Source organism: Enoplosus armatus, chromosome 1, assembly GCF_043641665.1.
Source record: "Enoplosus armatus isolate fEnoArm2 chromosome 1, fEnoArm2.hap1, whole genome shotgun sequence".
NCBI lineage: Eukaryota > Metazoa > Chordata > Actinopteri > Centrarchiformes > Enoplosidae > Enoplosus > Enoplosus armatus.
In genome coordinates this window covers 11,106,148-11,121,227 of record NC_092180.1, presented here as the reverse complement: position 1 = coordinate 11,121,227, position 15,080 = coordinate 11,106,148, and the positions used below count along the sequence as shown (strand labels likewise).

At 38.6% G+C, this 15,080-nt stretch overlaps 1 protein-coding gene across 1 annotated transcript in view; it reads right to left on the bottom strand.

Annotated features, from left to right (window-relative positions):
- Nucleotides 1-687: 687 nt before the first annotated feature.
- The window catches only part of gpc5a (glypican 5a), a 108,030-nt gene continuing 93,637 nt past the window's right edge, over nucleotides 688-15,080 (bottom strand). Inside the window, exon 9 of the mRNA XM_070907189.1 lies at nucleotides 688-1,439. Coding sequence (XP_070763290.1) covers nucleotides 1,279-1,439 — 161 coding nt within the window. The 3' untranslated portion in view covers nucleotides 688-1,278. The remainder of the gene's footprint in view (nucleotides 1,440-15,080) is intronic.

Sequence of the window (15,080 nt, the reverse complement as noted above, 5' to 3'; positions counted from 1 at the left end):
TTCTGCAGCATCTCAAAAGATTATATTTTTATTATATTTTTCTACAAGTAGTTCACCAGCACATGTGAGCCAAAGAACCGATTTCGGCAGCGTTGAGTACTTTTCTCTCTCAGTCATTGACCAGATAGGCATGGCATATGTGAAACAAATCATGTTACTTTTCTCTGCTCAGAAACCTGCCAGCAACACACCAGCAGTATGCAGTCAGGTAGCAGGTAGAAGCAATTGGATTCTTCCTCAACAGTGGCTCCAGGAGCTATCGGCTCCCATCCTGGCAGAGGAGGATTGAGTTTGAAAGATGATAATAGACTCCTAAGGAAACTAATCTATTTCTAAAGAAGAGAGGAGTATGAATTCTCTTACTTGCCCCCCATTTCCACCTGCCCACTCCCCTCCTTTCACCATTTCTCTCAGCGGCAGCAGCATAACAGGTCAATTTTGCAATTGCAATATGCCAATTAACCAATGGACTCTGGACAGTATGGCAGCTATTACAAGTGAAAAGAAGAAGTGAAAAGAAGCAGATGTCTCATATAATGTTTTGTTCCTATTTGCACAGGAACATACAGTACATATCTGAGAGCTTACTGGTTTTCTACAATGATTTCAAGCACAATCTGGAGCACTTTTGTATAAAAAACTGTAAACAACATAGGTTTATACACAGAAGGGATTCTTAGGATGGTATAAGAATAACAGGCCATTTTAATTTGGGCTTGTACAAACATTGCAACTGAAAGAGCTGTGGAGACTGATTTTTTTCTATTTCAAATGCAACATCAACAGTAACCTTTTATATTACTTGATTCCTTTCACAGCAGTTGTAAAACCACATTTAAAATAAGTACAACCTTTACTGTGTAGAGTGCATTACAGTGTGATATGCAGAAGCAAATTAATACTTATATATCTACAGATCATGTATATATTATGTGCAGAAATGCAATTAAATTAATACCAAATTTTTACAACATATGCTGTATTTAGTTTTGACATTGGCTGTTATAAATAAGTCATTATTAGTGTTAATGAATGCCAGGTAACTGATAAAAAAAGAATTAATATTTGCAAAGCTGAACCAATGCTGTCTTACATATAAGCCACAGTGTCTCATAATTTCCACACGATCATTAGTGTTCACTCCTACCGTGTCCTGCACTGTGTGGAAATGGTGCTCCATTACATATTGGAGCTCGTTACGTCCACTGGCCCTTTCATTTCTGGATAAATAAGCTTGAAATCAAGTCTTGAAAGTTTCATGCTGCAAAAAGGCAGCTGTTACAAGGCCAGGAGCAAGTGTAAGCAAGGCAATATCAAGACCCAGATGGCTCCAGTCAGTCCGAGGCTCCTGGATCTGCCCTCCATTTCTGAATCTTCGGCAGGTGGATAATGATGATGATGATGATGATGTTTGTGATCACCGGCCACATCTGGACTCACTGATGAGAGAGCAGAAACCAACACGCCAGTCAGAAGGATGCTCATTATCAATATAACATCATGGAAGGGGTATTACTGTTTGCCAGGTTAACTTAAAGGACAAGGTTGATTTATTCTACATTTGTCTTCTTGTCAACAAATCCCATGAAAACAACAAAATCAACAGTGTGTCAGTCGGTCTCTCAATACTTTCTGGCTTCTCTCCCATGTCTTTGGCAGTCAGCCCTAAGTCCATTCGATCCTATTGAAGATGTAAATCTTTAAAAATGGGTCAGAAATAAGTTGTTTCATTGTTTAAAGTAGGTTAAGAAATATCCTACAGCAGCAAGGCATTGTGGTTTTAAGCAAGCCTTACTTATTTTCAGCTGTAGATTAATACATATGTGGTGCTCTAATGAGTATTAATGGCAGCAGGACAGTATATGTGGGATTGACTCAAAATAAACTACAAGGACGACGTCACCCAGTGTGGCTCATTTTTGTGTTTCAATACATTTATAATAATGGAGGTCTATGGCGTACGTTGCACGAAGGATCAATTAATTGTTGATAAATTCATTCAATTCATTGTTGAATAAAATTAACAGGTGCAGATGTAACAGTCTTGCTAAAGGAAATGTCATTTTAACTAAATTTTAAAATCACGATTGAATGAAGCTGAGTATAAACCAGTCAATCAATTCCAATTGCCTCAAAGATTTACAACATTCCCTAAACATTTTGAACTAACTCATGTATTTGGGTTTGGTGTTTTTTCTCATATTTCTAACTTTAGCCACAATTCTTTACACATATCCAACTAAACTATTAGGGGAGTTTGCTCATTTATAGTGAGCTGATGCAACTATGGAGCACCTTCAGCCTCCATCCCGTCCCCCAGAGGTGCAGCAGAGAGCATCTTGGGTGCTCCTTTGTGTCAAAGTGTTTGTGCCGAGGTGTCAAGGCTGAACGCACACTTGGTCATTACAAACTGTTAGTGAAATCTTTTTCTTTTAATTTCTGTATAGATTCCAGTTTGCAGAGCCTCTTAGATGGTACTTAAAGTGACCAATATCTTTTTTTGTATTTAACATTCAGGGAAATGTGACATTTACCACTGAGGATCATGACGGCTGTAAATTGATTTTAAAAACTGTTATATCTGGCTCTGCTCTGAATTGTGTGGTAGTATGTACTCTAAGGTGCTCAGTTAGTCCTATTCAAGTTTAGTTTTTTGGTATTTTGCTTTAATTTTATGGTAAGAAGATGTATAGACAGAAAAGAGAGAGTGCGAGAGAAAGAGAGAGAGAGAGAGAGAGAGAGAGAGAGAGAGAGAGAGGTATAACATGCACAAAGGTCCTCAGCCAGAATCACACCAGGTGACGTTGCAGTTATAAGGTATGCGTCTTAACCACTAGGCCAGCAGGACGTCCCACTTGGTAGCTCCTAACTCATTCTCTACTCTGCATTCTACACAAGGCGAACTACTACGGTCAATCTAATCTAGTTTAATCAAGTCTAATGCTTCTTTCTCTTTAAATGCTCCCATTGGGTCACATCATTAATAATCACATAACACATACTCCCTCCATGCAGATGACAGGCTGCTTTATATCACTTTTATACCTCATGATCCTGACTGGTTTTGCTAAAAAAGTACCAAACGTACAATCAAATTATCACAACGAGCAGCAGTCGAATTTCAGAAATCCGACAAAAATCCAACTTCAAAGAACTCGATTTACACTTTTAAAGAATGAGTTGGAAAAGGTCCAAATTATAGTGATTTTAACCTTCTAGAGTATGGTTCTGACTGTAGCCAGATGTCAGGGAAAATCAGATTCAAATTGACCAAATTTGGCTTTGTTATCAGGGCTACAAAATTAGGGAAGGAGCATCCTGAAGAGCTGAAACAATTCCCCTATTTTAGAAACATATATTGCAGTGGTTTCACTGTTCTGCATATTCTATTCCATCAGTATGTATTTGCTGTTAATGTGATTTTGCGTTGTATTTTGTCACGTTCTGTTGCGGCCATCATTACAAATTACATATTCAAACATTTGCTTTTCATAATGCATGTACTGCTGCCATTTTGTCCCTACATTATTTCACGACATTATTTAAACAATTATGCTTAAGTGATATAATTCTTACTTTGATTATGCTGAAATCTATTATTTATTACCATATTAGTGCTAACAGGTGAATACTCTATCTAAATAACATACTGTATGTTAACAGAGCAGAAATTGTCAACACTATCCCATAGTCACCCTCTGGTTCCTCACACTGGTTTTACTGTGACTGAGGGGTGCATCATTAAACCCAGTCAAACTGAGCCCTTACAAGTAAGTTGCTGTCAATCCATCACAGCTTGACTCTTTCTTTGACACTGTAGAAAAGGTTTGGATAAGGGGAGATTAGGTGATTATTCAGCGAGGTAATTTGTTAATTTTGGTTTTGCCTTCAACAGCTCACAGTTCCTTGTTAGTGCAAGTGTGAGGACAACATTTAGACAAGATACTGGACATTTAGTATATGAGATAGTGACTTAAAGATTTAAGAATAGCAGCTTAGCTTTTCCTCTAACCCTCACAGTATAGACTCGCCTGGACTCAAACACTCCCAATTGCCTAGGCCTTTGAAATTACACCTTAACAGGAACAGATATCAATTCAGACAACTGCACCACATTGGCTGTCAACCTCTATCTTGCTGCTCACATCTCTATGGAGACCTCAAGTGTTGAGGGGGGCATTCAGTGTCCCTTCCTAAGTGAAATAGTGTCCTCTTTACCCCTGCTGGTGTTACCTCAGTGTACCTCAGACTCCATCATGGTTCATCCCCAGAGGGAAGGAGTAAAGCTGAACCCAGATAGATGACCTGCTGCTCCAGGACTTTCGAGTTTCTCACTTAGGCCCAAGGGTCATAAGTCTGTCATGGGTAGGATTAGTCTAACCCAGACCCTTTCAGAGTCTACAAAGCCTCTGTTATCAAACTTTATCTTACTAGCAGATAAACAGGACCAGGTGCAGTGGCCATTTGTACTCTGTGGACTTCAGTTCCACTTTTTGTGGTGCAGCAGAAATAGCCTGTAATTCCTTTCCCCAAAGCGGGATCCACAACAATTACTTGTTGCACTAATGGCTGAACTTCAGAGGATCATTACAATGTAATCTCATTTGATCTAATCTGATCTAATCTAATCTAATCTCATTGTTTGCAGTAAAATTAAAGTTTATGAATGGCCGCTTTTGATTTCTAACTTGCAGATTTCACCACATTTTAATGTAGAAATATTTTATATTAGTTTGTTACTAACTTTCTCTTCTACATGTAGAGGCCCATACATGAGCTACCATTGAAGCATCTGAGTGTGGCCTGGAATTAACTGCCAATTGATTCACTACTGAGGAGTCCCCAGGACAGCTATTTGAAGGTCTACAGCTCACAGATAGTCCGTATGAGTTTTGTACCCAAGAGCACTGAACTTCAACACCTTAATCAATTCTTCTTACTGAGGCTTCAAGGTTTCTAATGCAGCAACAAGCTGTAGACAGAATGTATCTTTCAGAGGAATAAATTCTGCACTACTGAAACCACCTTTTTATTTTAACTGGGGAGGAAACACCAAGCAACTCATGCCGAGAAAATAAAACTTCAAACAAAGTCATAGACATGAGGTTGGACTTTTAAAAATAATGAAATGTTATTTATAGGTGCAAGGATAAAAAAAAACAATTTATTATTAATTAAAAGAAAACAATAATAATGTTTAAGTATATTTGAGGAACTGCTTATTGTGCATGAATGTAGAGCTATAACGATTAGTCGATTAATCGATTAGTTGATTGACAGAAAACTAAACAGCAACTATTTAGATAATCGACTAATCGTTTAAGTTATACGGAAACCAAGAGCGGCCATGATTGCGATTGTTTTTTTTTATGTTGTTCATTATTGTTAATAAAACGGGCTGTTATCTCGAGATAACGAGACAATCAACCTGTTATCATGAGAAAACAAATTTCCTCTTATTAACCTACCTGACAATGTTTATCAGACATCAGGAGTGCCACGCATGTAGCATGCATAGATGGCATCTTGAAAACTGTAGCAACTGATTTAAGCTGAAAATGTCAAATCAAGGAGTACCCATTATTGATCAACAAAATCAACACATCAGACTATGGGAAGTTTGTGCTCAGTGAAAATTTTGGGTCTATGGGGATGATCTGTGGCATCACAAATAGTTTGGAAGCAAATCCTGATCCAATTTGAAACTTCTAGCTGCCATGCACATACTCTGAGAATGGACTTTACAGTGAAGTAGGAGGCATCTAGTGTCCAGCAGGAAAACTTTAGAAATGAACACAATTTACATATTGATGGCGTCAATATGGTGGTGGTAGAATATTTAATGAGCTAGAAAGAGTAGATGCCTTTTTAAGGATTTTAACATGGAAACTAACCCTAACCCTAACCCAGTGATTTGAATTGTTCTAGGAAGACACATCACTCTTTTAACGTTTCAGAGTTTTGTATTGGGACACTATGAGATTTCACATGCAAGCACAATCGGATGAGGGAAGGTTGAGACTTGGTTGGGATAAAGATTTTGCAATGTAGCATCAAAACTGTGCATTAAAAATAAAATATTAATTCTCAAACTAACATGTAAGTAATGGAGGTCTCTTCATTTGGCACACACATACTTAATTACAAACACAGACATGCCAGACATGTACATGTTACTTAATATCTTACAGACACACACACAGTATCGACTCTGACTACATTGTAGCTATTAATAACCATCATCACTGCAGAATCTTCTGGCTATAAGTGGGTTCTGTTTATGAATGATAATGAAGGTCCAAGCGAAGGAGCACATTACCTCTCTAAAAGCATAACTACATCCTCAATATGACAACCCAACAGAGCATACATGTTTCTTGTGCTACTGCAGTGTGTCAGGCCATAGCTAATTTAGTCTCCAACAGCTAATGGCTGAAAATAGCTATAGTGGTCTGGCAGGGTTTTTTTTGATCAAAGTACAAATGATTTTAGGAATTTGCTTGGAAAGTGTGCAGTAATGACATGTTTTAGTAAACCCTCAGCAGACAGGTTAGGATGTTTGAAAAGGTGCTTGGTCTGAAAAGAGACATAGGTCAGAAAGAGAGACTTACAACTGAAGTGAAATCAATAGAAGCTGATTCCTGAGGACTTGGACTAACAATGATCAATACCACACTAAGTGCACCAGGAAAAAACACTGCAAAACAACTGCAGCAATGGAAAGGGCCTTTTGTGTGATAACCAAACGGTCAGCATTCAGAGCTGCATGTGCAAACAGCTCAAGTTTGTCTAACTTCGTTACAGCTTCTAGTCTTGTAGTTTAGCACTGTTATTACTACGGAGACGTATCTTACATGGAAATTGTCAGCTCATCCTCTATCACTTTCTGGAGATTCCAGCTTGGTGCTGAAAACAGTATAGTAGTTAAGTTGTAAAATTCATCACAATTTAAATCAAACTGCACAGAAGGTGACATGAATAGTGTTTTGTGACAGTCTGAGCCTCTGTTGTTTTAGGATAAAAGGTTAGTGTTAAATGCTATCCTGATCATATCAAACAGGCCTTGTCATTAAGCTGAAACAATGTTGTTGACATTTTGGTAACAACCTACAGGATTTCTAAAAAGGATTTTTGAGGCATTTTGTCTTGAGGCATTTTGGCATTTGACAGTATGAAGGTATAGAGAGACAAGAAACGAAAACTGGAATCGAACAGAGAACATTGCGATTACATTAACCAATCAAACACCAGGATACCCCAAAACAAGATTTTTACCTGAAATTTTTTATATATTATATTTATTAGAATGCCTCATGTTTAATGTAAAATCTTAATCTGCATAACTAGTAAATATATGTTTCATATTTATGTAGTAGGAGAAAAAATGCAGTATGTATCTCTGAAAAATGAGTCTTACAATATGGAAATACTGAAGTATACTACCAGAACCCCAAAGTTGTACTTGTCCAAATATACAATTACTCCCACCTCTGGTTATTAACTTTTGACAGGATTGTTCTTATTTGTCATCATGCCAGTCTTTGCAATTGAATAAAAATTGGTTCATGGCTTTTTATGATAAACACAAATATCAGACACTGTAGATTTTTCGGAAAAGGCTTCCAGTGGGGTTATTTTGTTTTTAAAACTAAACAATCGCTTTGTGGAAGCGCTGAGACCCTTCAGTTTCTGTCGACTCCCGCCTGGGGTAGGAGCTTCACCACCATTTAACCACATTGATTTCTGTGTTATTTGACAGCGTTATTAGACTGCCTGCTGCCAGAAATAAACTTGAGAAATGAACCTGAGAGAAGCTGTAGAATCTTTTCTTCAGTCTGGTGTGAACACGTAAAGTTAGAGGGATTACACCAGCATTATATTAAAAAGAAGCAAGCAAGTGCATGACATTTTCTAATCTTTCTTTTCCTAAACATTTATATATAGTTTTATGGTAAGAAGGTGAGTAAATAATACCCCAGTATCCAGTCTCAAAGGAGATCTTTGAGTACATTTTAATCCTAAATAAGAATCCAACATTAATACTATGATGGATGACAGCTTTTGTTTGAAGCAGAAGTTCTTATAGTACTGAAACAAGTCTAGAGATCCCATTGTAGCCTGTCTATGGGAGTGTATAAATGTGTGTGTGTGTGTGTGTGTGTGTGTGTGTGTGCCTCCTTGCACCTCCTCCTTAGCATCATCACCAACAGTGTGTGATTTCACAATTGCTAAATCGTATGTAGTTCAAGACGAACAGCTATTTTGCACACACAGACGACAATTGCTGTTGCTACAAAACTAAAACAGATAACAGAAGAAATTGGGAAGAAAGGAGTGAAACACGAGACAATGGTGAAAAACACTGTGATAAATCATGCCACAAATCACAAATATGTCTTCTACAAGCAGCTGCTGTTGATAATGACACATTATGTTGACTAAACTGTTCTGGTTGGGGGAGTAATTGCTAATGTGTGTGTTGTAATGCTATTGTATCATGTTGTAAATTGTTTTTAAAGCAAGGAAGCAATGAAAAGAAACAGATTTTGCAATATTTTGTTGTGTGTACCAGTATTGTACAAAAGTCCAATTACAAATGTTTGACAAAGGCAGAAACAAGTGAAAGTCAAGAAGTTGTCGAAACTTGGAGGTTTTTCACAATGTTCATTTTGTCTACAGCCTAAAAATTTGTTGAATCAACACCTCTCTAAAACAGATTAAAACAAAAACTGAACATTATCACTTTTATTAGGGTCAGATTTATTGAATAGCAGGTCAGCAATAAGTATGTGGGCACACTAACAACGTAATAAATGGCACGTAGTCTGATCCATATTGATTTGAATTTCAGTCTGACAGGCCCCTGTGTATTGTTTTTGTCTGACTTCATGATTCATTACAGCCAATAAAAGCACGTTCAGTAAGGCTACCACTTGGAAATGTTTTTACTCACCTGAGGTCCTCTCACAACATCGCAATTAAAAAGATCTAAAATATGTTGTCTGGCATGATGTTCAAGATTTCTTCATTTGTCCATTTTAGTAGCTATATCTTTAGTATAAACTCTATGTACACAATCTTTTTTCAAAGTTGTTTTTATGATGACCACCTTATCTCCATATTTATATTGTGATTTGTCTTGTCATGGCTCACAACATGAAGAAAAAGTCTACATGTGTGACAATAGATGTGTTTTTGGAATTTGCATTTAAACTAACTAAGTCCTTATTGTTGAGAATCTGATACACACAGCGTTCAAGAGTTTGCCTGACACAAACTCCACCATGTTGTCGTCCTTTCCAGTATCACCATTAATCTTGCCGGGAAGGGCTTCTGAAGAAGGAGCCTATTTCTGGAACCTGTCTCTATCATGCGACACAAATAGAAAAATGTCTGTGTCAAAACAGATGCTTCTGTCCCCTATCCTGCCCATCAAATGAGACAGCCTAAGACGGGTGTATGCTGTCATCATGTCTGCGAAGAAGAGGTTTATGTCTTGTTTTAGCTGCCTGTGAGGTTGCAGATTTCACCTGAACAAGTGCTTCATCATCAGCCGGACTGATCGCAAACCAATATCTTTGTCCTGACAGCAAGAGCACCCAACAGCTCTGCTAGAAACCCTTCACTTTATGACCTCGTAGGTGATGATACAGAGGGCCTTGAGAATGGGATGGGTTAAATTATCCCAGTCACACTTTGAAACCCACATAGACACATCAACATACACGTTCTCACTTACGTACTCACTGCACTCGCAAGCTTATGGTGTGCGCTGCACAGCTTCTTAAAATGAATTCTAATGATCAGTGTATAGCCCAATCTATGTATGGCATATAGAGCATGACAAGCAGGATACGTGTAAATAAAAAGACACATGCATATTTCTGAGCTAGTTGTTTTCCCCAAGAATTGTTTTGTTTACACAAGAATGAGATCAACTGAGGAGAGAAGCTAGAAAAAGAGAAACCACCTGAGACCTCTTGGAGGGAAGGCTGAGTGCTCCCATTCTCCGGCAGAACAATTGAATATAGCTCTGAGCTGGGGACGACATCCCCTTTCAATTAGATTCAGACGCCCAGAGAAATGGAATAAATTAACTCTTTATGCACAAAAATCATACCATTTTGCACAATTTCATTAATTTGCGTCGTCTGCACAATAACAATTACAGTTAATGAATAGCCAGTTTATGATGATTGATCCACCGTGAATGCTCTCTCTTTCTCAGTGTTGACATAATCACTTCTTGGCAGTGCTAAAGGAGGAGGCAGTATCAGTGTGCAACACCTGAATTGGTGCGATTCATTAACGAGAAACAAATCTGAGGGATCACACACTTGTGGTGAAAATAGTAAAAATACACTTGGTATGCTATAGCACCCACAAAACAAAATCAGCCAATTAGAAAATGTTAGCATGCTAACACGCTTAAGTAAGATGGCAAACGTGGTAAACATTATACCTGCTAAACATCAGCATGTTAGCATTGTCACTGGGATTATATTAGCATGCTAACATTAGCATTTAGCTCAAAGCACTGTTGAAATAGTCAATAGCGCATTTGTTGAGGACTATTTTCAGTGGCTCATTAATACCCATTGGGTGCACTAGTGAGTGTTCACGGCAGCAGGCCAGTGTATGTGTGATTGACTCAAAGGAAAGTACAGTGTGTGTGGCTCGCTGATGTGTTTTCAATAGTTTTGGACAACTATGGAGGTCTTTGGATCAGAGGAACAAGCTACACAGAAAATACATAAACTATTAAAGATTTGTTTGCAATACGCTAAATACTGGATATCACCAAGCTGATCTTTTAAAGCAGACGCGTACTCTGTTTATAACAACATCATATCATAAAGTGAATAAGAAGACATGTCTAACTGTCAGCAGAGAGTGGCAGCTCAGTCCAGAGACAGCTGGACTCTTTGATGGTATTTCTTAACCCTTACTGAAAAGCAATCATAGACTGGCCAGGTTGGTAAACACAAACATACTGTGTTTACTGACAACACATCACATGACTGTTTGGGTAGAGGAGTTAAAGCAAACAGATCTATTGCTGCCTTCTATGGCTGCCATCATGTGAAGTTATCTAGCACAGTTAATTAACCACATTGCATTAACATTGGAGTAATTACATTAAGAATACATCAGTGGAGCAAAGTAAAATGATTAGTAAATGTTTGTCCAGGAAGGTTTTAAATAACTAAAACAGAGACAAAAGTTTGATCTCTCCTACGATAAACATTGTCTGACAGTCCCTTAATAGTCCAATCACCTTGAATCAGGTCAACCTGCCTTTTGTCTGATTTACTTTACCTTCTGTACTTAAAGCTTAAGTATTTCAAATGTCTGGTCTGACCCCCAATAAAGCCAGCATCCATCCTGTTTGTGCAATTACAGAGAAAAGCAGGATCAATGGAATCTAATTTAAGGCAGAAGCATTATTCTAAAACACAGAGCCCAGTGCTTCTCTGCATGGAGCCAGCAAGATGATTAAGTGCCTTGGTTATATCCTGTATAGCTCTGCTGCACATGCCACAGTGAGAGTGTTCATGTCCTGGATCCCATCACCCCAGCCTCTATTACATCCTCAGAGCAGTCAATACTGGGCTCTGACCGCCAGTCAGTCACTCTCAGGTTGCACACACAGGCAGAATACAAATCAGCTTGGAAAACTAAAAGCTCTGCATCCACTCTGTGTCCACACCTTTTTTCTTAGCAGACTGCGGTTTGGACAAACCTGTTCCCACAAATTTGGAGTGTCACAGAGAAAACTACATACATAAAGAGGCAAATAAGGCACAAAATCACTGAACGCATGAGCTGTAAATATTAGAAAAGGTGTCAAATCTGAGGTAATGTACAAAACTTAACATAAACGGACATTAATACATGAGAACTGTGGCTCCTTATTGTACATGAGGCTTCTAAATGCTGATTTGTTTACTGTAGATGTAGGTGCAGCCTGAAAATAAAGCAGTTATGTCTATGAAGTTTGTAGAGCAGCAAGGATTAGTTGATTCATCAATTGTCAGAAAAATAATTGCAACTATTTAGGTAATCGATTAATCGTTTGACCCTTTTCTTTTGTTTTTTTTACAATTTTTTGACATTTTGTGAACTGAATGACACAAAATATTAATGGCAATATAATATGGTATTGTTGCCTAAACCTAAATGGGAATAATTTAGTGGGCCAAAGCAAGAAAACGTCATCTCTTGTGTTCATTCCCGGCGAGTGATAAAATACAAGCTCAAAACAACCCACATTAATATTGTATCAGATGCAGTCAGAGAGTGTTAACAAAAGGAGGGGATGTGTTCAATTTTTCATGCCCAGTTCCTTTTTCCACTGAGGAAAACAAAACATACTCGCCTGATCAAATTGACATGCACTGGTAAAGGTCTCTGCAAGCCTGCCCTTCTCTGTCTCCTTCTTTTTCCTTACCAGCAGCAGCTCATATCCTCGGAGTTAACCCTCACTGAAGTCAACTTCATGCAACAGCAAACTAACAACCTCTTGCGCCATATAAACAGGACAAGGTCAAACTACTATGAATGGCAGCATTAAAGGCCCTGAAAAGCTTTTTTTTCCTCAGTCACCTGCTTCTTCTGAGTGATGGAGCCCCAAAGGAACACCAAGTTTTCTGTTACCACAATTTCGGTTATTTCACGAGACAAGACTAACTGGTTTGAGGTGGGCGGGGCTTGGTTGGAAAAAGGTGATGTCATGTATTTCCGTGCACCACTTACTATTTAGCAACATGTGAAGACGTGATGGCATTTGTGTGATTGCTGATGTTGCCAGGCCACTGTCAATCAAATCTGATCAAACCACACCAACACAGTCTTGATGAAGAAGATTAGCTGAGATTTTGATCATTAAACTCTTAATAAATAACAACTAAGGATATTTAATTCTGATTGTTGCTTGGCTAATCATAAATATTTTATGTTGCAGAGAAGATTTGGATTTGAAACCATGTTTTCAGGGACTTTAAAGGACGGTCATTCTTTGGCCGTTGGTTTCCTTTCAATCACATATAACATAACAGTTAATGATGAGGGAATGCTTATTTTGACGAGGATATCATTTTCCGTCTGGGTCTATTTGTGACGATTGTTGAGAATGAGCCTCGCAGCATTATGTACGGGGTAGATGCTGAGCTCAGCATGACGTTAACCGCATCAGCAACCAATGGGAACGCACTGGTGTACGTTTGTGTACATAATAAAACATGCACGAACAGTCAGAAAAGAGTTGATTACAGGAAGGAGATTGCTAAGCCAAGCGGCTCAACATCAGTTCGACAGGTTATAATGAAACACCTCGATGATGAATTATTTCACTATTTGAGTAATTGGCTCATGTCAGCTTCCTAAAGAATTAGTTCTTGTCCTTAAATTATACCTCAAAGGTGGCTGTGTTTTAAGCAGTGCAGAGACGATCACTTAATTAGCATGACCACGTAACAACCAGATATTACTCCATCCAGAAAACACAATTTGCATAATAAGGTTTTTGAATTTGCACTGTTCCATCTCTTATTAACCTTCCATTAACCTTTAGATAAACATAGGCAGCTCTGAGCCTTATTCCCTGGGATCACACACCAAAAGGCTTGGCCCAAATTCATCAGACCAGCTGTGGAATTGCTCATGGGTGATTAGGCCACTGATAGCTGCTCGCCTCACTGAAGATGAAGATCTCGTGGAAGCTGCTGAGGAGCGAGGAGGTTACAAAACAGCTAGAGCTTTGTTTGACTCCGCATGTCCTCTGTCACACAGGTCATTTGAGGGATTCATTGGTGATTGGTAAATCAATAGGAGAGGAAACATTGATGGAGCCCTGATGATAGTTCGTCCAAAATGTATTCAGTGGAGTTAAATTTGAGTTTGCACTTCTCTAAAAAAAAATCTCTACTCTAAAAATCAGTCAGTTTCTTCTCTGGTATAACAGTAAAAAACAAGTGTTTTTCAACAAATTCATTTGAAAGAAAAAGAAAGCAAGAAAGAAAGTTGTAATTATGTGCAATTTCTCTGAAGTGTCAAAAGGAAGAGGGAATATGTGATTCTTGTAACTGCTGGTTTAGTGTAAAGGGTTATGATGAACAGCAGCAACATTTGAGAAATAAAAATCATGAAATTTATAATCATTCTGAGTGAGGGTAGCGGCAAATCAAACAGGATATACATGTTTGGATTGAACCTTCCTCAGCAGCATTTATTTAGAGAATTCACAAGAATAATGACTAAGGCTGGGGCGACTCATTGAAGTCATCGATTATGGATATATGTTGATTTGCATAACGTGTCAGCGCGTCGCAATGAAGTAAGATGGCTGTGCCTGGTCAAAGCATGGACTCTCCCGGAGAACAAGCTGCAGCTAAAAAAATGTCACCCATCATCTTAAATGTGTGAGTATTTTAGACAGATCCAACAATGTGGTGCTCTGTAAGCTCTGTAACTTGGAAATGGTTTCTCACAGCAGTACAACTGCAATGCACAAACACTACTTTTGGCACCACAGCATTGTTTGTCTGCCAAAACTGTTAACATGCAACCGTTACAAAGATTGTTCATATCACCGATATGGTTAAGGTTTAGAAAAGATTGCAGTCATTGAAGAAGTAAACAGTGGTCTCTCGTGTCATACACACACAAAGTCACACGCATTGGTGACCCGTCTACCCCCCCCCCCGTACCGTAGCCCTGATTGGGAGTGTCTCATCCACTGCGTAAGTTGTCATAGCGCAGCGCCGCATTGGTGAGCCAAATGTAACTCATTACTGCCCCCTGGGCCGGAGGCCGGAGGGTGGAAAACATTCACTGGGGCTTGACAGTTGTTGAGAACAGCAGTTGTAGAGGGTGTTTTTACCCCAAACAGCCACAAGGGGCAACAATGAGCCCATTCCACACAAACTTTGACAAGCAACGCTAAGGTGAGATTAATACTTTACCTGAAAAGTTTTCAAATAGTATTTTTCAGTTCACAAGAGAAAAGACTTCAAAGAGAAAAGATAAGGCCACTTCTCTAAGCTTTTCTATGGGAACCATCCAGAACAATCTCCCACGCA